The 27,339-nt window shown below is 39.4% G+C and overlaps 1 protein-coding gene across 2 annotated transcripts in view; it reads left to right on the forward strand.

The window, feature by feature from the left end:
• The window catches only part of ERCC6L2 (ERCC excision repair 6 like 2), a 156,742-nt gene that overhangs the window by 77,985 nt on the left and 51,418 nt on the right, over positions 1 to 27,339 (forward strand). For both annotated transcript variants that reach the window (XM_088838103.1, XM_088838104.1), the window contains 2 exons: positions 3,069 to 3,164; positions 16,281 to 16,380. In XM_088838103.1, the coding sequence (XP_088694229.1) occupies positions 3,069 to 3,164; positions 16,281 to 16,380 (196 nt within the window). The remainder of the gene's footprint in view (positions 1 to 3,068; positions 3,165 to 16,280; positions 16,381 to 27,339) is intronic.

Here is a 27,339-nt window from a genome sequence, read left to right on the forward strand (position 1 = left end):
CTCAGCCTTGGGTGACAAGTGAGGGTTAGGGCCACAGATTTTTTTTTTCTATGGCGTTTGGAATAATAGGCTGGTTATTGTCTTCATTTTTCTGTCTTAAAACTCTATGCCTTTCCTGGTTCTTTGCCTAAAGGAAGAGGCTTTTCTTAGTTTTCTTTTCTGTTTTTTTTTTTCGTCTGTGACTGTCTGCTCTTGGCATTTCCAGTTCACTAGCTTCTCCCAAGGAGCTTCCCAGGTGACTCAGACAGTAAAGAACCTGCCTGCAATGCTAGAGACCCAGGTTCGATCCCTGGGTCTAGAAGATTTCCCTGGAGAAGGGAATGGAAACCCACTCTGGTATTCCTATCTGGGATATATTAGGCAAAAATACAGCCAGGAAACTCACTGCCATGTCGTTCCTCTTGTAGTCTGTAACCAATCTGTGTTCCCTCCAGCTTTCATAATCTTGTTTCATTTTATATATAATGTCCAGGGTTTTCAGCTGCACTTAGAAGAATAAAGACAAGTACATTTTTTAAGTGTATAGATTTTAAAAGTTATGTTAGGAAAATCCTAGATAATAGTATTTGAGTATCCAAAAAATGTAAAAACCGGCACAGCCTACTTAAATGAGCTCTAATGGTCAAATTTCTTAGAGATATTCTGTTCCTTTTGTTGTTCAGTCACTAAGTCATGTCCAACTCTTTGCAACCCCGTGGACTGCAGCACGCCAGGCTCTCCTGTCCTTCACTGCCTCCCTGAGTTTGTGCTAAGATGCATGTGCTTTGAGTCAGTGATGGTCTCTAAGCATCTCATTCTCTGCTTCCCCCTTCTTATGGATTCAGTCTTCCCTAGAATCAGGACCTTTTCCAGTGAGTTATTTCTTTGCATAAGGTGGCCAAAGTATTGGAGCTTCTACTTCAGAATCAGTCCTTGCAATGAATATTCAGGGTTGATTTCCTTTAGGATTGAGTAGTCAGATCTCCTTGTAGTCCAAGGACTCTCAAGAGTCTTCTCCAGTGCCGCAATTTGAAAGCATCAGTTCTTTGGTGCTCAGCCTTCTTTATGCTCCAGCTCTCGTATCTGTATATGCTGCTGCTGCTGCTGAGTCACTTCAGTTGTGTCCGACTCTGTGTGACCCCATAGACGGAAGCCCACCAGGCTCCCCTGTCCCTGGGATTCTCCAGGCAAGAACACTGGAGTGGGTTGCCATTTCCTTCTCCAATGTGTGAAAGTGAAAAGTGAAAGTGAAGTTGCTCAGTCGTGTCCGACCCTTAGCGACCCCACGGACTGCAGCCTACCAGGCTCCTCCATCCATGGGATTTTCTAGGCAATAGTACTGGAGTGGCTTGCCATTGCCTTCTCCGATCCGTATATGACTACTGGAAAAACTGTTGCTTTGACTCTACAGACTTTGCTGGCAAAGTGATTTCATTGCTTTTTAATATACTGTCTGGGTCTGTTATAGCTTTCCTTCCAAGGAGCAAGCGTCTTATAATTTCATGGTTCCAGTCATTATCCATAGTGATTTTGGAGCCCAAGAAAAGAAAATTTGTCACCGCTTCCACTTTTTCCCCTTCTGCTTGCTGTGAAGTGATGGGACTGGATGCTGTAATCTTAGTATTTGAATGATGAGTTTTAAGCCAGCTTTTTCACTCTCTTCTTTCGCCCTCAAAAAGAGGCTCTTTAGTTCCACTTCACTTTATGCCATTAGAGTAGTATCATATGCATATGAGAGGTTGTTGATATTTCTCCTGGCAGTCTTGATTCCAGCTTGAGCTTCATCCAGCCCAGCATTTCACATGAGGTAATCTGCATAGCAGGGTGACAATACAGAGCCTTGTCATACTCCTTTCCCAGGTTTGAACCAATCCATTGCTCCATGGCTGGTTCTAACTGTTGCTTATTGACCTGCATACAGGTTTCTCAGGAGACAAGTAAGGTGGTCTGGTGTTCCCATCTCTAAGAATTTCCATTGTTTGCTGTGATCCACACAGTCAAAGGCTTTAGCATAGCCATTGAAGCACAAATTGATGTTTTTCTGGATTTCCCTTACTTTCTCTATGATCCAACAAATGTTAGCAATTTGATCTCTGGTTCCTCTGCCTTTTCTAAATCCAGCTTGTACATCTGGAAGTTCTCAGTTCATGTACTGCTGAAGCCTAGCTTGTAGGATTTTGAGCATAAGCTTGCTAGCATGTGAACTGAGTGCAGTTATGTGGTAGTTTGAACATTCTTTGGCATTGCCCTTCTTTGAGATTGAAATGAAACCTGACCTTTTCGAGTCCTGTGGGCACTGCTGAATATTCCAAATTTGCTGACATATTGAGTGTAGCATTTTAACACCATCATCTTTTAGGATTTGAAATAGCTCAGCTATAATTCCATTACCTCCACTAGCTTTGTTCTTAGTAATGCTTGCTAAGGCCCACTTGACTTCACATGTTTGGCTCTAGGTGAGTGACCATACCTTCGTGGTTTTCTGGGTCATTAAGATCTTTTTTGTGTAGCTCTCTGTGTTCTTGCCACCCCTTCTTAATCTCTTCTGCTTCTGTCAGGTCCTGACTATTTCTGTCCTTTATCCTGTCCATTCTTGCATGAAGTGTTCCCTTGGTATCTCCAGTTTTCTTGAAGAGATCTCTAATCTTTCTCATTCTGTTGTTTTCTTCTGTTTGTTTGCATTGTACATTTGAGGAGGACAAATTATTCTTGCTCTTCTCTGGAACTCTGCATTCCCTTGAGTATATCTTTCCCTTTCTCCTTTGCCTTTCCCTTCTCTTCTTTTCTCATCTATTTGTAAAGCCTCAGACAACCATTTTGCCTTCTTGCATTACTTTTTCTTTGGGATGGTTTTGATCACTGCCTCCTATACAATGTTATGATCCTCTGTCCCTTCGGAAATATTCTAGAATGGTACAAAAAAAAAAGTTCCAATTTTCCTTGTGGCATATTTGTGTTTTAATTACCTTACTTTTATAATGTTAATGTAATATTGTATTTATTTTGTTATCGAAACTTGGCATCATTTGAGTTACAGAGCAAAATTTATTTTTACTGTTTTAATGTGCTTTTTTAAAAATTTATTCCAGGGCTGGTGGACTAGGCCTTAATTTTGTTGGTGCCAATGTGGTTGTATTATTTGATCCTACATGGAATCCAGCCAATGATCTTCAAGCAATTGACAGGTACAGTGGTGACAAAATTTGATGTGACCCGTAAATGCTTTAATCTAAAAATGCTCCTGAAATTTTTAGGTTGCCTATAATGTGACTGTGAGTAGAAGATAAGGAAAACATTGTAATAATTAAACTTTTATTTAAGATAACCCTGAACTTTTAAATCCAATGGCAGGCTGTTAGTCATTTATTTCCCCTCCATCTCAAAATCTCATAATTGTGACAAGATTAATTTAGAAGAGAGAATAAACCCCTACTCTTGCAGGAAAGTCTAAAAGGCCACTACTAGTAGATCAGAAGTTTTAAGAAACTCTTGAAAGAATTTTTATGATGAAGGGACCAGCAGAGAAAAGCCATAATCCAAAGTCAACAGGAGAGCATAGCGAATTTTCAAGCATGGGATCAGCAACCTCAGGATATGAGAGTAGACCAGAGTACATCATTCCAGGAAATTAATGTGCTGACTCTAAAACAGATTCCTGTCCCATACTTTGTACATAAAGAGGGATTGACCTATGACATTTGCTCCTTGATCAAAACTGAAAGAATCATTTCATAAATTTTATAAATAAGTGGGAAATCAGACTGACAAAATATTCTTACAGTGGTTGTTTGCACCAGATCATAAAGCATGGAAACCCAGCTTTCTTAAACAGTCCATTTCATCATTGTCTGAAAGTTTTCTGAATACAATTATTTTACCCCCTTAGTTAAATTTATTTCTAGATATTTTATTCTTTTTGATAACGATTGTAAATGGGATTTTGTTATTTCTCTAATATAGCGTTGTTAATGTATAGAATGCAACTGACTTATGTATATTAATTTTGTATTCTTCAGCTTTACCAGATTCATTGATGAGCTCTAATTTTTTTTTTTTTGCATCTTTAGGATTTTCTGTATATAGTGTCATCATCTATAAACACTGAGTTTTATTTCTTCCCCTCTAACTTGGGTATGAGTATATCGTTAGCTGTGGGCTTATCATATATGGGCTTTTTTATGTTGGGGCATGTTCCCTCTATTTTCAGTTTCTTGAGTTTTTTTTTTTTTTTTTTTTATCATAAATGGGTGTTAAATTTTGTTGAAAGCTTTTTCCACATTTATTAAGATAATAATATAATTTTTATTCTTCTGTTTGTTAACATGGTATATCACATCAGTTGATGTGCAGATATTGAATCCTGTGCATCCCTGGGATAAATCTCACTTGATCATGATGTATGATCCTTTTAACGTTTTGAATTCAGTTTGTTACGTTTTGTTGAGGATTTTTGCTTTTGTCTTCATCAGTGATATTATCTGTGATTTTTATGATATCTTTGTCTGGTTTTGGTATCAGGGCAATGCTGACCTCATAGAATGAGTTCAAAATGAGAGTAGTTTGAGAAAGATAGTGTTAACTCTTCTCTGAATGTTGAATTCATCTGTGAAGCTGTCTGGTCCTAGACTTCGTTGTTGGTAGTTTTTTGATTACTGATTCAATATTATTAATAGTAATTAGTCTGTTCAAAATTTCTATTTGTTCATGGTTCAGTCTTGAGATTCATTTCTACCAATTTGTTCATTTCTTAGTTATTCACTTTATTGGTGTATAATTGTAGTAATCTTTTATGATCCTTTGTATTTCTGTGATGTCAGTTGTGACTTCTCCATTTTCATTTCTGATTTTATTGATTTTAGTTTTCTCTCTTTTTTCCTCGAAGAATCTGGCTAAGTCAATTTTTGTTATCCTTTTGAAGAACCAGCTCCTAGTTTCATTGATCTGTTCAAATTTTTTAATTTCTGTCATTTATTTCTGCTCTGATATTTATTTCTTTCCTTCACAAACTTTCGGTTTTGTTCTTTTTCTAGTTCCTTGAGGTGTAAGTTAAGTTTAGGTTGTTCATTTGGGGCGTTTTCTTGTTTCTTGAGGGAGGCTTGTAATGGTATAAGCCATGAAACTGCTCTTACTGAGTCCCATACATTTTGGACGTTGTGTTTCCACTTTCATTTGTCTGCGGGTATATTTTTATTTGTTCATTGATTTCTTCAGTGATTCATTGTTTTTTAATAATGTATTGTTTAAACTCACATATTTGTGTTTTTGCAGATTTGTTTTTAACTGGTTGATTTCTTGTCTCTATAGTTATGGTCAGAATAAGATGCTTGATATGATTCCAATCTTAAATTTACTAAATTTACTTGTTTTGTTGCCTAACATATAGTCTGTCCCGGACAGTGCTCCATGTGAACTTGAAAAAAAGGTCATTCTTCTGCTTTTGGATGAAATATTCTATCTTTATCTATTTAGTCTATCTGGTATAATATGTTGTTTAAGACCAGTGTTTCCTAATTCATTTCTCACTGGATGTTCACCAACCCCAGTAATGTCAGTGGGGTGTTAAAGTTCCCTACTATTAATGGCGTTACTATCAGTCTCTTCTTTTATGTCTGTTAGTATTTGCTTTATATATGTAGGTGCTCCTTTGCCAGATGCTTATGCATTTACAATTGTTATACCTCCTTCTTGAATTGATCCCTTGATCATTATGTAATGTCTTTGTCACTTCTTCAGTCTTTGTTTTAAGTCTATTTTTGCTGGTGTGTGTTGCTACCCCACTTTTCTTTTCCTTTGCATTTGGAAGGAATATCTTTTCCCATCTCCTCAGTTTCAGTCTGCGTGTCTGTAACTCAAGAGTGAGCCTCTTGTAGGTAGCATATAGATGGCTCTTGTTTTTGTATCCATTCAGCCACTCTGTGTCTTTTGATTGCAGCATTTAGTCCATGTACTTTTAAAGTAGTTACTGATAGATATGTTCTTTACATTTTATTTTATGCTTGTTTCTGTAGTTCTTTTTTATTCCTTTCTTCTTTTGTTATCTTTGTGATTTGATAGGTATATTTAGTGTTAGGTTGGTATTCCTTTCTCTTTTTTCCATAAGTTTAGATTTTTGGTTTGTGGCTACTCTTAAGATTTAATATAGCACTCTATTTACAGGGCTTCCCTGATGGCTCAGTGGTAAAGAATTCACCGGCCAAGGCAGGAGACATGGGTTCGATCCCTGGGTCAAGAAGATTCCCTGGAGGAGGAAATGGCAACCCACTCCAGTATTCTTGCCTGGGAAATCCCATGGAGAGAGGGGAGCCTAGCAGGCTACAGTCAAAGAGTCAGACATGACTTAGCGACCAAACAACAACTGTCTATGTACATGATTATTTTAAGTTGCTGATCTTTTAAGTTCACACACACTTACAACCCTAAATTTTTACTCTTCCCCCCCCCCGAATGTTTATTATTTTTTACATCATATTTTATATCTTTTTGTGTGTCCCTTAACTACTTTTATGGATGTACATAATTTTACTACTTTTGTCTTTTAACCTTCCTACTAGCTTTATCCATGGTTGATTTATTACCTTTACTGTATATTTGCCTTTACCATTGAGATTGTTTCCTTCCGTAATTTTCATGTATCTAGTTGTGGCCTTTTTTCACATAGAAGAATCTCTAACATTTCTTGGAGTTCGGTTTGGTGGCACAGAACTCTTAGCTTTTACTTATCTGTGAAACTTTTCATCTCTCCAGATCTATATGAAAACTTTGCTAGTTAGAATATTCTTGTCTGTAGGTTTTTCGCTTTCATCACTTTAAGTATGTTGTGTCACTCCCTTCTGGCCTGCACAGTTTCTCCACAATGCTCCTAACATTATGGATTTGCCATTGTATGTAACTTGTTGCGTTTCCTTTTTCTCTTTAATTTTTGACATTTTAATTACATCGTTTCTTGGTGTGGTCCTGTTTGGAACTTTTTGTGCTTTCTGGACCTGAATATCTTTCCTTTTCACAAGTTAGGGAAGTTTTCAGCTATTACGTCTTCAAATATGATCTCTGCCCCTTTCTCTGGGACCCCTATAAGGTGAATGCTAGTATGTTTCATATAGTTCCCGAGGTCTCAAACTGTCCTTCTTACTTTTTATTCTTTTTCTTTTTCTGTTCAGCTTCAGTGATTTCCACTGCTGTGTCTGCCAGCTCACTGATCCATTCTTCTGTATCATATGATCAACTGTTAATTCATTTTAGTATATTTTAAAGTTGTATTTTTTATTTTTATTATTGCAATGTAACTGACATATAACATTATAGTGTTTTATAAACAAAGCATTGTTGATTTACAGTATTATATTCGTTTTGGGTATATAGATAGTGATTCAATATTTTTACAGATTATACTTCATTGAAAGTTATTATAAGATAATGGCTATAATTCCCTGTACTATGCAGTATCTTCTTGTTGCTAATATATTTTATATGCAATAGTTTGTATTTCTTAATCCCATTACCCCATCTTGTCCCTATCCCCTTCCCTGACCCCACTGGTAAACACTTGTTTGTCTTCTATTTCTATAATTGTGTTTCTGTTTTCCTATATATGTATTCATTTGTTTTATTTCTTAGGTTCCACATCTAAGTGATATCATATAGTATTTATCTTTCTCTGATTTAATTCAGTAAGCATAATGTTCTCTAGGTTCATCCATGATGCTGTAATTGGCAGAATTTCATTCTTTTTTATGGCTGAGAAATAATCCATAGGAAAGCTATGACAGACCGAGACAGTGTGTTGAAAAGCAGAGACGTTACTCTGCCTGCCCTGTATAGTCAGGGCTATGGTCTTCCCAGTGGTCATGTATGGTTGTGAGAGCTGGACTGTAAAGAAGGCAGAGCACCAAAGAATTGATGCCTTCAAACTATGATGGAGAAGACTCCTGAAAGTCACTTGGACAGCAAGGGAGATCAAACCAGTCAATTGTAAGGGAAATCAACCTTGAATATTTGTTGGAAGGACTGATACTGAAGCTGAAGCTCCAGTATTTTAGTCATCTGATGCGAACAGCCAACTCATTTGAAAGGTCCCTGGTGCTGGGAAAGATTGAGGGCAGAAGAAGAAGAGGGCGTCAGAGGATGAGATGGCTGGATGGCATCACGGATGCAATGGACATGAACTTGGCAAACTTCTGGCGATAGTGAGGGACAGGGAGGCCTGGTGTGCTGCAGTCCATGGGGTCACAATGAGTTGGATATGACTGGGGGACTGAACAACAACAATAATCATTCTTATATGTATACCACATCTTTATCCATTTGTATGTTGATGGACCCTGGACTGCTTCCATATCTTGGCTATTGTAGTTAATACTTCTATGGACATTGGAGTGCATGAATCTATTCAAATTAGTGTTTTCATTTTTTTAGATATATACACAAAAGTGGGATTGCTGGATCATATCATAGTTCTATTTTTAGTTTTTGGAGGAGTCGCCATACTGTTTCCCATAGTGGCTGCACCGATTTCCATTCCTACCAATAGTGTACAAGGGTTCCTTTTTTCCCCATCCTTGCCAACAGTTGTTTGTGGTCTTGTGATGACAGCTATTCTAAGAGGTGTTAGCAGATAGCTCATTGTGGCTTTGATTTGCATTTATCTAATAATTAGTGACATTGACCATCTTTTCAGGTTCCTGTTAGCTGCAGTCTCATGGACTGAAGCACACCTTCTTAGGAAGATTTCTCTTCAGGTGGTCTGTCCCATTTTTGATTGGGTTGTTTGGTTTTTTTTTTACACTGCTTTTTGATACTGAGTTGTATGAGCTATAACATTTTTTTGGATAATAACGCCGTGTTGGTCATATCATTTGCAAATATTTTCTCCCATTCCTTAGGTCTTTGTCTCATTTTGTCAGTGGTTTCCTTTGCTGTGCAATACCTTGTAAGTTTAATTAAGTTTAATTTGTTTATATTTGCTGTTATTTCCCTTGCCTTAGGAAACTGATCTAAAAACAGTTGATACAGTTTATGTTGTAGATTGTTCTCTGTTCTCTTCTAGGAGTTTTATGGTTTCAGTTCTTAGATTTAGGTTTTTAATCCATTTTGATTATTTTTGTTGGTGGTGAAGAAATGTTCTATTCTCGTTGTTTTCCATGTGGCTGTCCAGTTTTCCAAGAACCACTTGTTGAAGAGACTATTTTGTCCCATTTTATATTCTTGCCATCTTTGTCATAGATTAGTTGTCTGCAGGTGCATGAGTTTATTTTTGGGCTCTTATTCTGTTCTATTGCTATGTAAAGTGTTTCGGAGAGAGTTTCAATTTCAGATGAAGGGACTCTGATAACTCAAAGTCATATTGTTGTTCAGTGCTTCAGTCCTGTCCAGCTCTTTGCAACCTCATGGACTGCAGCACACCAGGCTTCCCTGTCTTTCACCATGTCCCAGAGTTTGCTCAGACTCGTGTCCATTGAGTTGATGATGCCATTCAACCATCTTATCCTCTGTTGCTCCCTTTTCCTATTGCCCTCAATCTTTCCCAGCATCAGGGTCTCCTCCAGTGAGTCAGCTCTTCACATCAGGTGACCAGTGTATTGGAGCTTCAGCTTCGGCATCAATCCTTCCAATGAATATTCAGGGTTGATTTCCTTTAGGATGGACTAGTTTGATCTCCTTCCTGTCCAAGAGACTCTCAAGAGTCTTCTCCAGCACCACAATTCAAAAGCATCGATTCTTTGGTGCTCAGCCATCTTTATGGTCCAACTCTCACATCAGTACATAACTACTGGAAAAACGATACCTTTGACCATATGGACCTTTGTTGGCAAAGTGATGTCTGCTTTTTAATATACTGTCTAGGTTTGTCATAGCTTTCTTCCAAGAAGCAAGCATCTTTTAATTTCATGGCTGCAGTCACTGTCTACAGTGATTTTGGAGCCCAAGAAAATAAAGTCTATCACTGTTTCTATTTTTTCCACATCTATTTGTCATGAAGTGATGGAACTGGATGCCATGGTCTTAATTTTTTAATGTTGAGTTTTAAGCCAGCTTTTTTGCTTTCCTCTTTCACCTTCATCAAGAGGTTCTTTAGTTCCTCTTCACTTTGTGCCATTAGGGTGGTATCATCTGCATATCTGAGATCATTGATATTTCCCATAGCAATCTTGATTCCAGCTTGAGCTTCCTCCAGCCCAGCATTTCATATGATGTACTCTACATAGACATCAAATAAGCAAGGTGACGATATATAACCTTGCCATACTCCTTTCCCAATTTTGAACCAGTTCATTGTTTCATGTCTGGTTTTAACTGTTGCTTCTTGACCTATATACAGGTTTCTCTGGAGGCAGGAAAGGTTGTCTGGTATTCCCATCTCTTGAAGAATTTTCCATAGCTTGTTGTGATCCACACAGTCAAAATCTTTAATGTAGTCAATGAAGCAGAAGTAGTTTTTTTTGGAATTCCTTTGCTTTTTCTATGATCTAATGGATGTTGACAATTTGATCTCTGGTTCTTCTGCCTTTTCTAAAGCTAAGTTGTACATCTGGAAGTTCTCGGTTCATGTACTACTAAAGCCTAGCCTGAAGGATATTGAGCATTCCCTTACTAGCATGGTGGGCTTCCCTTGTGGCTCAGCTGGTAAAGAATCCACCTGCAAAGTGGGAGACTTGTATTCGATCCCTGAGTTGGAAAGATCCCCTGGAGAAGGGAAAGCCTACCCACTCCAGTATTCTGGCCTAGAGAATTCCAGGGACTGTATAGTTCATGGAGCTGCAAAGAGTCAGACACAACTAAGTGACTTTGACTTTACTAGCATGGTTCAGTTCGGTTCAGTTCAGTCACTCAGTCGTGTCCGACTCTCCGCGACCCCATGAATCACAGCACGCCAGGCCTCCCTGTCCATCACCACCTCCCGGAGTTCACTCAAACTCATGTCCACAGAGTCGGTGATGCCATCCAGCCATCTCATTCTCTGTCGTCCCCTTCTCCTCCCGCCCCCAACCTTTCCCAGCATCAGAATCTTTTCCAGTGAGTCAACTCGTCGCATGAGGTGGCCAAAGTATTGCAGTTTCAGCTTTCGCATCAGTCCTTCCAATGAACACCCAGGATTGATCTCCTCTAGAATGGACTGGTTGGATCTCCTTGCAGTCCAAGGGACTCTCAAGAGTCTTCTCCAGCACCACAGTTCAAAAGCATCAATTCTTCGGCGATCAGCTTTCTTCACAGTCCAACTCTCACATCCATACATGACCATGGGAAAAACCATAGCCTTGACTAGACGGACCTTTGTTGGCAAAGTAATGTCTCTGCTTTTTAATATACTATCAAGGTTGGTCATAACTTTCCTTCCAAGGAGTAAGCGTCTTTTAATTTCATGGCTGCAATCACCATCTGCAGTGATTTTGGAGCCCAAAAAAATAAAGTCTGACACTGTTTCCACTGTTTTTCCATCTATTTCCCATGAAGTGATGGGACCAGATGCCATGATCTTTGCTTTCTGAATGTTGAGCTTCAAGCCAAACTTTTCACTCTCCTCTTTCACTTTCATCAAGAGGCCTTTGAGTTCCTCTTCACTTTCTGCCATAAGGGTGGTGTCCTCTGCCTATCTGAGGTTATTGATACTTCTCCCGGCAATCTTGATTCCAGCTCGTGCTTCTTCCAGCCCAGCGTTCCTCATGATGTACTCTGCATATAAGTTAAATAAGCAAGATGACAATATACAGCCTTGACATACTCCTTTTCCTATCTGGAACCAGTTGGTTGTTCCATGTTCAGTTCTAACTGTTGCTTCCTGACGTGCATACAGGTTTCTCAAGATACAGGTCAGGTGGTCTGGTATTCCCATCTCTTTCAGACTTTTCCACAGTTTATTGTGATCCGCACAGTCAAAGGCTTTGGCATAGTCAATGAAGCAGAAATAGATGTTTTTCTGGAACTCTCTTGCTTTCTCCATGATCCAGTGGATGTTGGCAATTTGATCTCTGGTGCCTCTGCCTTTTCTAAAACCTGCTTGAACATCTGGAAGTTCATGGTTCACATATTGCTGAAGCCTGGCTTAGAGAATTTTGAGCATGACTTTACTAGCGTGTGAGATGAGTGCAATTGTGCAGTAGTTTGAGCATTCTTTGGCATTGCCTTTCTTTGGGATTGGAATGAAGACTGACCTTTTCCAGTCCTGTGGTCACTGCTGAGTTTTCCAAATTTGTTGGCATATTGAGTGCAGCACTTTCACAGCATCATCTTTCAAGATTTGTAATAGCTCAACTGGAATTCCATCACCTCCACTAGCTTTGTTCGTAGTGATGCTTTCTAAGGCCCACTTGACTTCACATTCCAAGATGTCTGGCTCTAGGTCAGTGATCACATTATCGTGACTATCTTGGTCGTGAAGATCTTTTTTGTACAGTTCTTCTAGCATGGTAGATGAGTTCAATTGTGCTGCAATTTGAACATTCTTTGGCATTACCCTTCTTTGAGATTGGAATGAAACCTGACCTTTTCCAGTCCTGTGGTCACTGCTGAGTTTTCTAAATTTGCTGGCATATATAGTGTAGCACTTTAACAGTGTCATCTTTTAGGATCTGAAATAGCTCAGCTGGAATTCCATCACCCTTACTAGCTTTGTTTGAAGTAATGCTTCCTAAGGACCACTTGATTTCACACTCCTGGATGTCTGCCTCTAGGTAAGTGATCACACCACCATGGTTGTCTGGATCATTATGACTTTTTTTGTATGATTAATCTGTGTATTCCTGCCTGCTCTTCTTAATATCTTCTGCTTCTGTTAGGTCCATACCGTTTCTGTTCTTTATTATACCCATCTTTGCGTGAAATGTTCCCTTGGTAGCTCTAATTTTCCTGAAGAGATCTCTAGTCTTTCCCATTCTGTTGTTTTCCTCTGTTTCTTTCCATTGTTCACTTAAGATGGCTTTCTTATCTCTCGTTGCACTTCTTTGGAACTCTGCATTCAGATGGGTATATCTTTCCTTTTATCTTTTCTGTTTCACTTCTCTTCTCTTTTCTCAGCTATTTGTAAGGCTTCCTCAGACAACCATTTTGCCTTTTTGCATTTCTTTTTCTTGGAGATGGTTTTGATTACTGCCTCCTGTACAGTATTAGGAATCTCCATCCGTAGTTCTTCGTACATTCTGATTTGTCACTTCCAGTGTATAATCATAAGGATTTGATTTAGGTCCTACCTGAATGTCTTCATGGTTTTCCCTACTTTCTTCAATTTAAGTCTAAATTTGGCAATAAGGAGTTTATGATCTGACCCACAGTCAGCTTCCAATCTTGTTTTTGCTGACTGTATAGAGCTTCTCCGTCTTCGACTGCAAAGAATATAGTCAATCTGATTTCAGTATTGAGCATCTGGTGATGGGCAGAGTCTTCTCTTGTGTTGCTGAAAGGCGGTGTTTGGTATGACCAGTATGTTCTCTTGACAAAACTCTGTTAGCCTTTGTCCTGCTTCATTTTGTACTCCCAGGCCAAACTTGCCTGTTACTCCAGATACCTCTTCACTCCCTATTTTTGCATTCCCGTCCACTATGATGAAAAGGACATCTTTTTTTGGTGATAGTTTTAGAAGGTCTTGTAGATCTTAATAGAGCCATTCAACTTCAGCTTCTTCAGCATTGGTGGTTGGTGCATAGCCTTGGATTACTGTGATATTGAATGATTTGCTTTGGAAACAAACCGAGATCATTCTGTTGTTTTTGAGATTGTACCCAAGTACTGCATTTTGGACTCTTTGTGTATTGCATTTTGGACTCTTGTGTAATACAAGGGCCACTCCATTTATTCTAAGGGATTCTTGCCCACACTAGAGATATAATAGTCATCTGAATTAAATTCACCCATTCCCATTGGTACATAGACAAATATAAAATTCAGTATTATTTTAACTTTGAGTTATAATTCTTCTTGTTTTCTATACAACTTGATGGCATCACCGACTCGATAGACATGAGTTTGAGTGAACACCGGGAGTTGGTGATGGACAGGGAGGCCTGGTGTGCTGTGATTCATGGGGTCGCAAAGAGTCGGACACTACTGAGCGGCTGAACTGAACTGAACTGAAGACAAGTGCATAAAAATAATTATAACTATTCTGCTAATGAATACAGGGCATATAAAGATATAAATTGTAACACCAATAAAATAAAGGGTGATAGCAGAGCTGTAAAGGTGGTTTAATACAGTTGAAATTAAGTTGGTATCAGCTTAAGATAGGGTAAATTTGAACCCATGCAGTCTGACTTGCAGAGCCTAGACTTTCAACCAGCCTCTTCCCAGTGATAGCTGCTCAGGAAAATGGTCAAATGAAAACCACAGAAAAATTTCCATTTCCTTTTGACATAACAACATTTGTTGTAATTTTATTCTTTTTCATCTAAGCTATCAGGACCTATCTTATTTATCCCAGTGGTCCCTCAAAATACAGTTCACTCTGCTTTGGCATTCAGTGAAAGTTAGTTAATGATAAAACTAAATGAATGGGATTCTTCTTCTTCTCCCTCTCCTGTTGAGTCTGACTGGAGGAACCAGGAAGAAAAGTGAAGATACTGACCTCCACACTGTGTAATAGTTTCTTGACACTCATCTTTACATGATTAAAGGCATTTTATATATTTTCTTTATAGACTTAGAACTTGATGATGCATGGGTCCGGTATAGCATGTTGCTGCCGCTGCTGCTGCTGCTAAGTCACTTCAGTCGTGTCCGACTCTGTGTGACCCCATAGACGGAAGCCCACCAGGCTCCCCCGTCCCTGGGATTCTCCAGGCAAGAACACTGGAGTGGGTTGCCATTTCCTTCTCCAATGTGTGAAAGTGAAAAGTGAAAGTGAAGTCGCTCAGTCATGTCCGACCCTTAGCGACCCCACGGACTGCAGCCTACCAGGCTCCTCCATCCATGGGATTTTCCAGGCAAGAGTACTGGAGTGGCTTGCCATTGCCTTCTCCAAGTATAGCATGTTACAAGGTTTTATCTGTAAAGATTAAAGAGCAAATGTTCTAACACAGTCTGTCACTCAGCAAACAGTTGACTTACACCAAAGGACATTTCCTTAGATCCATTTGTATTTATCCTTAGACCCAAATGCCTTGTGGGAGAGAAAGGGATTATGAGCCGCTCTCTATCCAGGCTGCAGGATGCAAGTAACAGTCATAGAGCACTCATTCTTTTCTGGGAATGCAAGATTTTCAGTACCCCAATATGTCCTCTAGTAAAAGCCCTTCTCTGGGAGGAGGAATGGGCAAAGGAGGCAGAGGAAGCACCAAACATAACAACATAGTGTGACTTTGTAAGGTCAGAATTAAATTTACCCCAGTTTATAACATTTTCAAGCATGAGTCAGTATGGCCTTGCCCATGATCCCCCATGACTGTAACAGGTATTTAGAAGCAGGTGATCTCATTCAGAACATCCAATAAAACCTCCACCTGGGAGAAGCTACACGGATTGTACCTATAGTTAAGCAGTGTGGTGAGTCAGGTTAGAGTTTTATTTAGCACTGCAGTTTGTATCAAAACACCTGGGGTACTAATGGACTGAGTGATCCAGTCAGGTAGACTGTGTGGAAATCTTAGTAGATGAAGGGTATAAATCTGCGTTTCTGTAGGCTTGCCAGTTGATTAACTGCTTTCCCTCAGGGTTGTTTTTTTAACAGTTTAATTGAAGTATAATTAAAATACAATAAACTGCACATATTTGAAGTGTACAGTTGATAAGTCTTGATATAGGAATATAGCATGAACCCATAACCACAGTCAAAATAGCGAACATATCCATCACCCTTCAAATTTTCTTTGTGCCACTTTGTAATCCATCCCTCTTTCCTCTCCTGAGGCCCCTATTCCCAAGCAACCACTGATCTGCTTACTGTCACTATGGATTAGTTTGCGTTTTTGAGAGGTTTTATATAAATGAAGTCCTTCGTAAGCTTAAGACTGCTGTAAAAGAAAAATCTGAATTTAGGAAAAGTTTTGCACAGTAGAAGCTGATGTTTATAACAGAAATGAAGTTGATATGTATGTTTTCTACTCCTTTTTATATGAGTTTCTGTGTTTACATTATTATTAAATAGTATAGTCTATCTAAACATGGACAGAGGAGCCTGGCAGGCTACAGTTGATGGGATCGCAGAGTCGGACACGACCGAGCGACTAAGCACAAAGCATAGCACATACCTAAACATAAGATTTTTTTTTCAATTAAAATTTTAGTGATGTTTCATTTTTAGATCCATAAAGCTGCCTCCTGAATTTGAAGTTGTTTCACTTGATCTTGGTCGCCTTTTGTTTTTAATTTTTCTGCAGAGCATATAGGATCGGGCAGTGCAGAGATGTCAAAGTGCTTAGACTGATATCCTTGGGAACTGTAGAGGAGATCATGTACTTACGACAAGTATACAAACAGGTGAATGTATTTCCCTTTTTCTATGTAAAAGTTAATATTTGTCAGTTTTAAGAAATTAATAATAAATTTGTATACAAATATATTTTTATTTTATTCTAGCTATAATAATGAATTTAATAAGATGATGAAATATACCCTAGAATACACATCTATAAAACTAATTCTTAGGTTCACTGAATTTTAGAGCTGAAAGTTTCTTACAGCAATACTTTACTGTACACACAAATCATCTTGGGTTCTTTAAAATACAGATTCTCATTTAGTAGTACTGGGTAGAGCCCAAGATTCTGCGTTTTTAACAAGCTCCCAGAAGTGCTTGCACACTAGTCTACAGACCACAGTTTGAGTAGCAAGGTCATAGCTAAGTGTATGCCACAGATGTGGTACCGGTGCACCCAGACATCCGCCACTCTCTGGACAGCAAGATTACCTAAGCCAGGTTCCATCCTTGAGTAGCCTCCTCTCAGAGTAGACATTAACATGTTACCATTTTCTGTATGTGCCATAACACGAAGAAGACTGGAGAGGAATACCATGGAGATATCTGATACAAACGTTTCATGTTGTGTATAATGAAACCAGGACCCAGGATACCCCAATAAATAGAATCATAGGACTAGAACTCAAGTGCAGTTAACTACTGTGCTGGTGTTTTTAATGTTCATCTAAAATTACATTAACTCTGTGATATCCTTAGGGTATCAATTACTGCTCCATTTATGCCTCTAAACAAAGTTTATTTAGTCTATAACTGCCCACTTGAGAAGATCTGGAATGAGGTTCAAGTTTAATTATAAATGTTAAATTTGAATTACTCCCTATATATTTAGTTGGAATCTGTTTAAGAGCAAACATCTGCTACATGTGGTGGTAGTTAACCTAAGAATGATCCAACCTTAAATTTATGCTATTTTCTTAATTCTAAAAGTAGAATTGTACACGGAAATTTTTATTTTTCTTAAAGCATTTAGCTCTGTAAGAAACTTTTACTCTTTTTGTTCTTTGGTATATCACAATGCCTGAAAATTATCTTTTCAGACATATTTAAGTAATCTTCGAAAAAAGTAAAATATTATTTTTTGCATCCTTGGAGCAGCTCTTTAAAATACTATCTTTGTCTTTCACAAGTAAGTCTCTTTTCTCACTCCCATTATATATATTTCCTTTTGCCTATTTGGCCTGTTACATAATAATATGTAATAAAAAAAAGTCTTCAGAACATGAAAGTAATTAAAGTTTTCAGAAGTTTGTATGATCTAATTGCTTATTAAAATAAACCTTAGGGAACATTCAGCCACACAACTTGGTAGGCACAAATAAAGATAAGATGGCCATCATGTGAGAAGTGGCATAAATGTGACTTAAAAGATTGATTGGATTTTGAACCAAGGGTGCAAATGACACACTGTAGCCTCACAAGTGTTCTCAAATCTCTTGGGAGGTGGGGTCAGGGGAATCTAAAATGATGTTTAAAAAAAAACCTCTAAAAATATTGGAAAGCAAAAGAGTTCTCTCTGTGGGCTAGAAATGATAAGGAACCCTGAAAGACAAAGGGCAGCTGAGATCAGATTGAAGGAAGAAATCAGTCATGAGAAGATTACTGGAAAAGGTAGGTGCAACTTACGAATATTCCAAGCTTACAGTCATAGATACTTAAAAAAGAAAGGAGCCTTGGGTTAAGTATAATGCCCCCTTTTTGGGGTATTATTAATAATCTAACATGATCTTTCTGCATTGTACCAAACTGTAGCCAATGGAAATGTTTGCTCTCAACTAGGGACAACATAGAAATACTGGAAGGAAAGAAGCAAAGCTCCAAATTTTGCTGAAATAGAGAAGAAAGTCCAAAATAATAAATGCCTGCAAACCCCTCCACCTGCTCCCTGCTTTAAATAATTATTATTATTATTATTATAATAATTATAATTAAATAATATAATTAAATTATAATTAAATAATTATAATAATTATTGCAGTTGGCCTGCTGCTGCTAAGTCGCGTCAGTCATGTCCGACTCTGTGCGACCCCATAGACGGTGGCCCACCAGGCTCCTCTGTCCCTGGGATTCTCCCGGCAAGAACACTGGAGTGGGTTGCCATTTCCTTCTCCAGCAGTTGGCCTAGATAAGCATTTGAAGTCAGATGAAACCACCCCCCTCCTCCCCAAATAGTATAGAATAGTTTTGGAAAATAAACACTATGAAAGTGTCTCTCAGAGATACCAGGTCATAATCCCTGGAACCTGTTAATGTTACTTTATATGGAAGAAAGGGTCTTTGCAGATGTGATTAAGGATTTTTTGAGATGGGGAGATTAGCCTTGATTGTTCAGGTGGGCTCTAAGTCACAAGTGTTCTTATAAATAAGAAGCAAAGGGGAATCTGACATAGACAGAAGAGAAGGCAGTGTACCACAGAGGCAGAGATCAGTGCTAGGTAGTCACAAACTTGGAGAAAGCCATGGCAACCCACTCCAGTACTCTTGCCTGGAAAATCCCATGGAAGGAGGAGCCTGGTAGGCTGCAGTCCATGGGGTCGCTAAGAGTCGGACACGACTGAGCTACTTCACTTTCACTTTTCACTTTCATGCTTTGGAGAAGGAAATGGCAACCCACTCCAGTGTTCTTGCCTGGAGAATCCCAGGGACAGGGGAGCCTGGTGGGCTGCCATCTCTGGGGTCGCACAGAGTTGGACACGACTGAAGCGACTTAGCAGCAGCAGCAGTCACGAACTAAGGAATGCTGACAGCTACCAGAAGTGAAATGAGGCAAGGAATGGATCCTACTCCAGAGCTTGTGAAGAGAACATGGCTCTGCAAAACTTGATTTTATTGCAGTGATACTGATGTCAGACTTACAGCCTCCTGTAAGAGAAGAAATTTCTATTGTTCTCAGCCATCAAGTTTATGATAATTTATTACAAGAGATACAGGAACTCATATGTGCGTGTGTGCTCAGTTGTGTTTGACTCTCGTCATTTCTTCCTCCAGGGGATCTTCCCGACCCAGAGACTAAACCCATGTCTCTGGTATCTCCTGTATTGGCAGGCAGATTCTTTATCACTATTCTACCTGGGAATCCCCTAGGAACTATTTTAGGCACTGAAAAAATAACATTAGAGGAAACAAAGGTAATAGAAAAGAGTAGAAGATTTTTTAAAAACTATTAATATTCAAAAGGTAAGTGAGGTTGTAGGATCCTGGAAATAAGAAAAGACTACTAGAAAAAAATCCATTAGAGATCCAGAAAATGAAAAACTCCAGCAATAGGCTGAATATCAGAGAGCAAAATTTCATCTACAAGAACATGCTACACAGTTCTTCTAGATTAGAGAGCAAAAAGACAGAGATAGAATACATGTAAGAAAAGTTAGGAGAAATGAAGGTTAGATCTAGGACTTCCAATGTCAGTCTTATAGTTGAAGAAGTTGACAGAAGAAAGCCCCAAATAAAGGATGAAACTTTTAAGTAGTAAAAAATTAAAGAGTCCACAGATTATATGAGCCTCAGTTCAGTTCAGTTCAGTTCAGTTGCTCAGTCATGTCCGACTCTCCGCGACCCCATGTATCACAGTACACTAGGCCTCCCTGTCCATCACTAACTCCCGGAGTTCACCCAAACTCATGTCCACAAAGTCGGTGATGCCATCCAGCCATCTCATTCTCTGTCGTCCCCTTCTCCTCCCGCCCCCAACCTTTCCCAGCATCAGAGTCCTTTCCAGTGAATCAACTCGTCACATGAGGTGGCCAAAGTATTGCAGTTTCAGCTTTAGCATCAGTCCCTCCAATGAACACCCAGGATTGATCTCCTCTAGAATGGACTGGTTGGATCTCCTTGCAGTATAAGGGACTCTCAAGAGTCTTCTCCAGCACCACAGTTTAAAAGCATCAATTCTTCGGCGATCAGCCTTCTTCATAGTCCAACTCTCACATCCGTACATGACCATGGGAAAAACCATAGCCTTGACTAGATGGACCTTGGTTGGCAAAGTAATGTCTCTGCTTTTTAATATACTATCTAGGTTGATCATAACTTTCCTTCCAAGGAGTAAGCGTCTTTTAATTTCATGGCTGCAATCAGCATCTGCAGTGATTTTGGAGCCCAAAAAAATTAAGTCTGACACTGTCTCCACTGTTTTTCCATCTATTTCCCATGAAGTGATGGGACCAGATGCCATGATCTTTGTTTTCTGAATGTTGAGCTTCAAGCCAACCTTTTCACTCTCCTCTTTCACTTTCATCAAGAGGCTTTTGAGTTCCTCTTCACTTTCTGCCATAAGGCATATATGAGCCTGCTGCTGCTGCTGCTAAGTCGCTTCAGTCGTGTCCGACTCTGTGTGACCCTGTAGACGGCAGCCCACCAGGCTCCTCCGTCCATGGGATTTTCCAGGCAAGAGTACTGGAGTGGGTTGCCATTGCCTTCTCCAATATATGAGCCTGCTGCTGCTGCTAAGTCACTTCAGTCGTGTCCGACTCTGTGTGACCCCATAGACGGCAGCCCACCAGGCTCCCCCGTCCCTGGGATTCTCCAGCCAAGAACACTGGAGTGGGTTGCCATCTCCTTCTCCAATGTGTGAAAGTGAAAAGTGAAAGTTAAGTCACTCAGTCGTGTCAGACTTGTAGCTACCCCATGGACTGCAGCCTACCAGGCTCCTCTGTCAATGGGATTTCTAGGCAAGAGTACTGGAGTGGCTTGCCATTGCCTTCTCCAATATATGAGCCTACTGAGTGCTAAATAGGATAAATGAGAATAGATCCACACTTAGATTGTCTTTTTATAGTTGTAAAATACCAAGGATAAAGAGATAAATCCTTAAAATTCCCAGAGATAAATTTTATGGAGAGGAAAAAAAATTATGAGTACTAGAATTAGGTAGATATCTAATTGTTATTAGAAATATTGGATATTTAGGAGCATTAACTTAAAATGAGGGGAAATTATAGCTCTGTATTATCAGAGAAAGTGAATGAATTTTTAACTCAAAAGTTTTCCACAATGGTGGAAACTTTTCCTTCAGTGGTGAATTATACCAGACATTTAATATTCTTCTTGAGAACAGAGAAGGGAACAATTTCAGCCTACTTTAGAAAGATAGAAGAATACTGAAGCCAAAATTGGCAAAGACATTAAAAGAACAGAAAATTGTAGACAAATATGTCTCATGAACATAAACATAAAAATCTTTAACAAAGCCTATGTTAGAAGTTGAATTGTGCCCCCCCACCACAAAAAAATGAAATATAAAACATGGTGAAGTCCATAACCTCTGGTAGCTGTGAATGGGATCTTACTTGGAAGTAAGATCTTTGCTGATGTAATCAAGTTAAATGATGTTATACTCTATTAGGTGCTGCTGCTACTTTTGCTGCTAAATCGCCTCAGTTGTGTCCAACTCTCTGCGACCCCATAGAGGCAGGCCACCAGGCTCCCCCGTCCCTGGGAGTCTCCAGGCAAGAACACTGGAGTGGGTTGCCATTTCCTTCTCCAGTATACTCTATTAGGGTGGGCCCTAATTCTGGTATGACTGATATTCTTACAAAAGGGAAATTTGGATGCAGACAAACACAGGAGGAGGATGACATGTAATGATAGAGGCAAAGACTGGAGTGGTGAAGCTGTGAACCAAGGAATGTGTAGGATTGCCAGCAACTACCAGAAACTAGGAAAAAGAAAGGAAGGAATTTCCTTCCCTTCGAATTTCAGAGAGAGTATGGCCCTGCCAATATCTTGATTTCAGACTTAGCCTCCAGAACTGAGAGAGAGTAAATTTCTGTTGTTTTATACCCCGTGGTTTATGATACTTTGTTACAGCAGCCTTGGGAAACTGATGCAGCCTCTAAGGCAAATGTTGTAAATTTGACTACATTTTTATATGAAGCTTCTATATGACAAAGGAAGTACAAGCCAAATTAAAGGACAGACAGGAGGAAATATTTGCCGTAAATATAATAAACAAAGGATTAGCATCTATAATATATAAAGAACCCCTACAAATCAATAAAAGACTATGATTAGACATTTTAGTGAAGAAAAAATGCTAATGTATACATAATCCATACTAAAAGATGCTTAATCACACTTGTAATCAAGAAATACAAAATAAAATAAGATTGCGTTCTGCATGTTTTGCAAAAGACTTTGTTCTGTGGGGTATTCTTTAGGAAGCTTGGGAGATTAATGTTGCTCATTATTGGTGAGGATACTTTTAAAGAGATGCTCATTTAGTGTTTTTGGAATACAGCCAGCACTTATTTTAGAAGTTAATTTAACAGCATTTTAAAATGCACTTTATCCCTATTTACCTTGTAGAAATATTCTCACATATGCACAGTGAAGAATGACAGGGATTTCTGTTCAGAATTGTTAGTATTTGTTTGAAAAATGGAAAAAAAGAACAGCCTAAATGTAACAGAATAACATAAAATTTGATATACCACGTTATGGAATACCTTGCAACAGCAAAAAAATTTTCTAAAGATTATAGAGCAAATGTACCTATGTGACACAATCTTTAAGACATTTTAAGTGGGGCAAAAAAAGTGACTTGCAGAACATGTATACCAATTGTGTTTGTTTATAAAACTATGTATATTTATGTATATAAAAATTTACACAAATATACATAATAATTTATGTATATAAAAATAGCTCTAACTGCATTGAAAAAACTCTGGGAAGGATAAACCTAAATATTACAGTGTTGGTTAAATTGATAAAGGGATAATCTGTATTGTTCAGGGAGACTTGCCCTTTGATGTTTTTGTTTACATTTGTTTATGATAAAAGTTCTCAGGTATTTTATACTTAAAAAAACACTTATACAGTGATACAATGACTGTGCTCCTTCTGGTTTGGAGCATTGCATATAATCTAGTTTGACATTCAGAAATTCATCTTTCACATATATGTAATTTATTTAGAAGTAAATATGTATTTACAAAAGAGTTGCAAGAACAGCACAGAGAACTCCCAGTTAACTTCACCCAACTTCTCCAGTTGTTACCATTTTACCACATTTGCTTTCTCCTTCTCTCACTCAGCCATGACCTCTATTCTTTTTCAGAACCATTTGAAAGTTGTAAACTTATCACCTCTACATTCTCTGTATTTCTGTGCATATAAAAGTAGCTTTATGCATTATAAACACTCAGTTTTACATATTTTTCTGCAGCTTACTTCTCCTTCATCCCCTACTCTCTTCTCAAAAATGTAGGTATCCAAATCAAGAAACTAACACTTACAGCGTTACCTTATAATTCATAGAACCCATGCAGATTTCATCAGCTTTCCTGGCAATGTCTTCTTTTTCCTTCTGGCTCAGAATCCAATCCAGGATCATAATTACATTTCTTTTTGTGTCTCCTAAGTTTTCTTCAACCTTAAGTTACGCAGGCTTTCCTGGTCTTTGGTGACCCTGACAGTTTTAAAGAGTAAAGCCTTTCCTTGTGTATACTTTCTCTCAACATGTCCATTTGCTGTTTCCTCATGTCCTAACTCAAGACAAGCAGCTTTCACAAGAATGGCACAGAAAGAATGCCGTGCTCTTCTGATCGCATCGTCAGAAGGCACCTAGTGCCTGGATGCCCTCACCCGCCAGTGGCATTAATCTTGATCACCTGTCAAGTTTGTGTCTACCAGCTTTCTCCACTGCAGAGTTACCACTTTTTTCATTTGTAAGTTGATATATGTTTTATGGAAAGATCATCAGAGACCATGCCAATATAGTCAGCCCTCTGTTTTCATGGTTCTTCTTTCACAGATTCAAACAACTGTGGATTAAAGTGACACTTGAATTTGCTCTGTGATAGCTATTTGTATAGCATTTGTGTTGTTCAGTTCAGTTTAGTCATTCAGTTGTGTCTGACTCTTTGCAACCCCTTGGACTGCACCAGGCTTCCCTGTCCGTTGTATTTACATGCATTTATGCAGAGTTTGGGCTTCCCTAGTGGCTCAGGTGGTAAAGAATCTGCCTGCAATGCAGCAGACCCCGGTTTGATTCTTGGGTCAGGAAGATCCCCGGGAGAAGGGATGGGCTACCCACTCCAATATTCTTGGGCTTCCCTGGTGGCTCAGATGTTAAAGAATCTGCCTGCAGTGCGGGAGACCTGGGTTCAATCCCTGGGTTGGGAAGATCCCCTGAAGGAGGGCATGGCAACCCACTCCAGTATTCTTGCCTGGAGAATCCCCGTGGACAGAGGAGCCTGGCAGGCTACAGTCCATGGCGTTGTAAAGAATCAGACACGACTGAGCAACTAAGCACAGCAAAGCACAGCACACAGAGTTTGCATTGTATTAGGTGTTATAAGTAATCTGCTGCTGCTGCTGCTAAGTCACTTAAGTCGTGTCCGACTCTGTGTGACCCCATAGATGGAAGCCTGCTCCCCTGTCCCTGGGATCCTCCAGGCAAGAACACTGGAGTGGGCTGCCATTTTCGTCTCCAATGTGTGAAAGAGAAAAGTGAAAGGGAAGTCGCTCAGTCATGTCTGACTTGTAGCGACCCCATGGACTGCAGCCTACCAGGCTCCTCCGTCCATGGGATTTTCTAGGCAAGAGTACTGGAGTGGCTTGCCTTTGCCTTCTCCGATAAGTAATCTAGAGATGATTTAAAGCGTATAGGAAGGTAATGCTTAGCTTATATGCAGATACTATGCCTTTTCATAAAAACAGCTTGACCATGCATGGTTCTGACATACACGGGGGTTCCGGAACCATACCAAGGGATGAGGGACAACTGTACCCTGTTCCGCATCAGCTTTAGTGTTCATTGATGATTCCTACTTGAATCAGCTACCACTGTGATGGTTTGTCAGATGGTGATTTTTCTGTTTCCATTGTTACATCTTTTATATTTGTTGGCATTCTACCAAAAAGAGAGCTTTCCTTTCTCTTCCATTGATTTAATCTGTGTGGACTCATATGCTAGTATTGTAGTAACAAATTTTAGGAACAGACTGAACATCATGAATTGTTTTTATGGTCAAGCTCTCATTTTTTGACCAGTGAGAACCCCTTCAAGGGGGCTTCTGTCTCATTTGGGCAAGCTGTCATCATGCTTATTGCACCTCCTTACTGTGGCGGGCTGAGTAATAGTCCCCCACATATACCCGCATCCTAATTCCCTGAACACACCTGGATTATGTGGGTGGGCCCTGTGTAATCACAAGGGTCCTTATAAAGGGAGGGGGGAGCAGTAGGGTCAGAAAAAGGAAAGAAGAAGGCAACCTGACGACAGAAGCAGAGGGCCAGAGAGAAGATGTGAAGATGCCTCATTACTGGCCTGAAGATGGAGGATGGGGTCATGTACTCTTAACACGGTGAATATTCCTTTTTTACTTCTTGCATATCTTGTATATTGTGAAGAAATCTAAGCATCTCGTAGCCTTGCATGGGTTTTTTTCTGAAGCTAGAAACTACATTTTCCAAATACTGATACTTTTCCCCTTACCCTCTTGATTCGTAACAATGGTTTTGTTATAGTTACCCTAGAGATGGATGCATCTGGCCTTCAGTTTTACTTGGGCCACTTTGGAAAACTTAAATGTTAAGTACAAAATAATGTGTCTTTTATAAATTTTGTGATAAAGCTTTGGTAGGAGACGAAGATTCAGATGAATGCTTACAAATTACTTTGGTGATTATATTTAGTACAACAGTCTGACAATACAGACTTTAAGGAAGTGTTTAAGGAAAACAGTGTTTAAGGAAGTGTCTGTAGCAAGGGTAAAATCATCAGTAACGGGGCCATCAAGTCAATCAGTTGCAGCTGTGATTATGTATTTCCAGAACTATAACCTGTATTTTGGGGATACATATAAAACTAACCAAATCAGTGTATTGATCCATAACTTATTCAAATTTAGGTCACAAGTGTCTTGTTTTAAGAGGGACATCTGGCGATGAGAAATTGATACAAGTATAAATTTTGTGTTCTGCCAAACTCAGGTATAAATTCTACAAATGATGCTTCCTAGTGGGGCAGCTGTGAGAAAGACACTTAATTTCTCTAAATTTAAGTTCTTTTATTTATAGAAGGGAGAAGATAATATAGGATTGTAGGAATTAAATGAGAATATAAAAATACTACACAATATACTGTATATACAATAAATAGAAAGTGTTATTAGTAAGAATAATTTTAGTTACCTATACCTCATGTGAAGAGTTGGCTCACTGGAAAAGACTCTGATGCTGGGAGGGATTGGGGGCAGGAGGAGAAGGGGACGATAGAGAATGAGATGGCTGGATGGCATCACCGACTCGATGGACGTGAGTTTGAGTGGACTCCGGGAGTTGGTGATGGACAGGGAGGCTTGGCGTGCTGTGACTCACGGGGTCGCAAAGAGTTAGACACGACTGAGAGACTGAACTGAACTGAAAACAATTTTTGCTGTTGTCGTTCAGTCTCTGACTCTTTTACAACCCACTGGGCTCTAGCCCACCGGGTTCCTCTGTGCATGGGATTTCTCAGGCAAGAATACTGGTTGTTGTTCAGTTGCTAAGTTGTGTCTGACTCTTTGTGACTCCATAGACTATAGCTGGCCAGGCTCCTCTGTCCATGGAATTCTCCAGGCAAGAGTACTGGAGTCAGTTGCCATTTCCTCCTCCAGGGGATCTTCCCAACCCAGGGATCAAACCTGAGTCTCCTGCATTGGCAGGTGAATTGTTTACCACTGAGCCACTGGGGAAGCTCCAAGGATGCTGGAATGGGTAGCTATTTCCTTCTCCAGGGGATCTTCCCAACCCAAGGATCGAACCCAGGTCTCCTACATTGCAGGCAGATTCTTTACTGTCTGAGCCACCAGGGAATACCAAGAATACTGGAGTTGGGTTGCTATTTCCTTCTCCAAGGGAACTTCCTAATTCAGGGATCAAACCCGCATCTCCTGTCTTGGCAGGTGAATTCTTTACACTGAGCCACCAAAGAAGCCCCCAAAACAATGAATTATAGTGCCTGGCATGCTGTG

Source organism: Moschus berezovskii, chromosome 7 (assembly GCF_049115385.1).
Source record: "Moschus berezovskii isolate FMDL1 chromosome 7, NW_MosBer_1.0, whole genome shotgun sequence".
Classification (NCBI taxonomy): Eukaryota; Metazoa; Chordata; class Mammalia; order Artiodactyla; family Moschidae; genus Moschus; species Moschus berezovskii.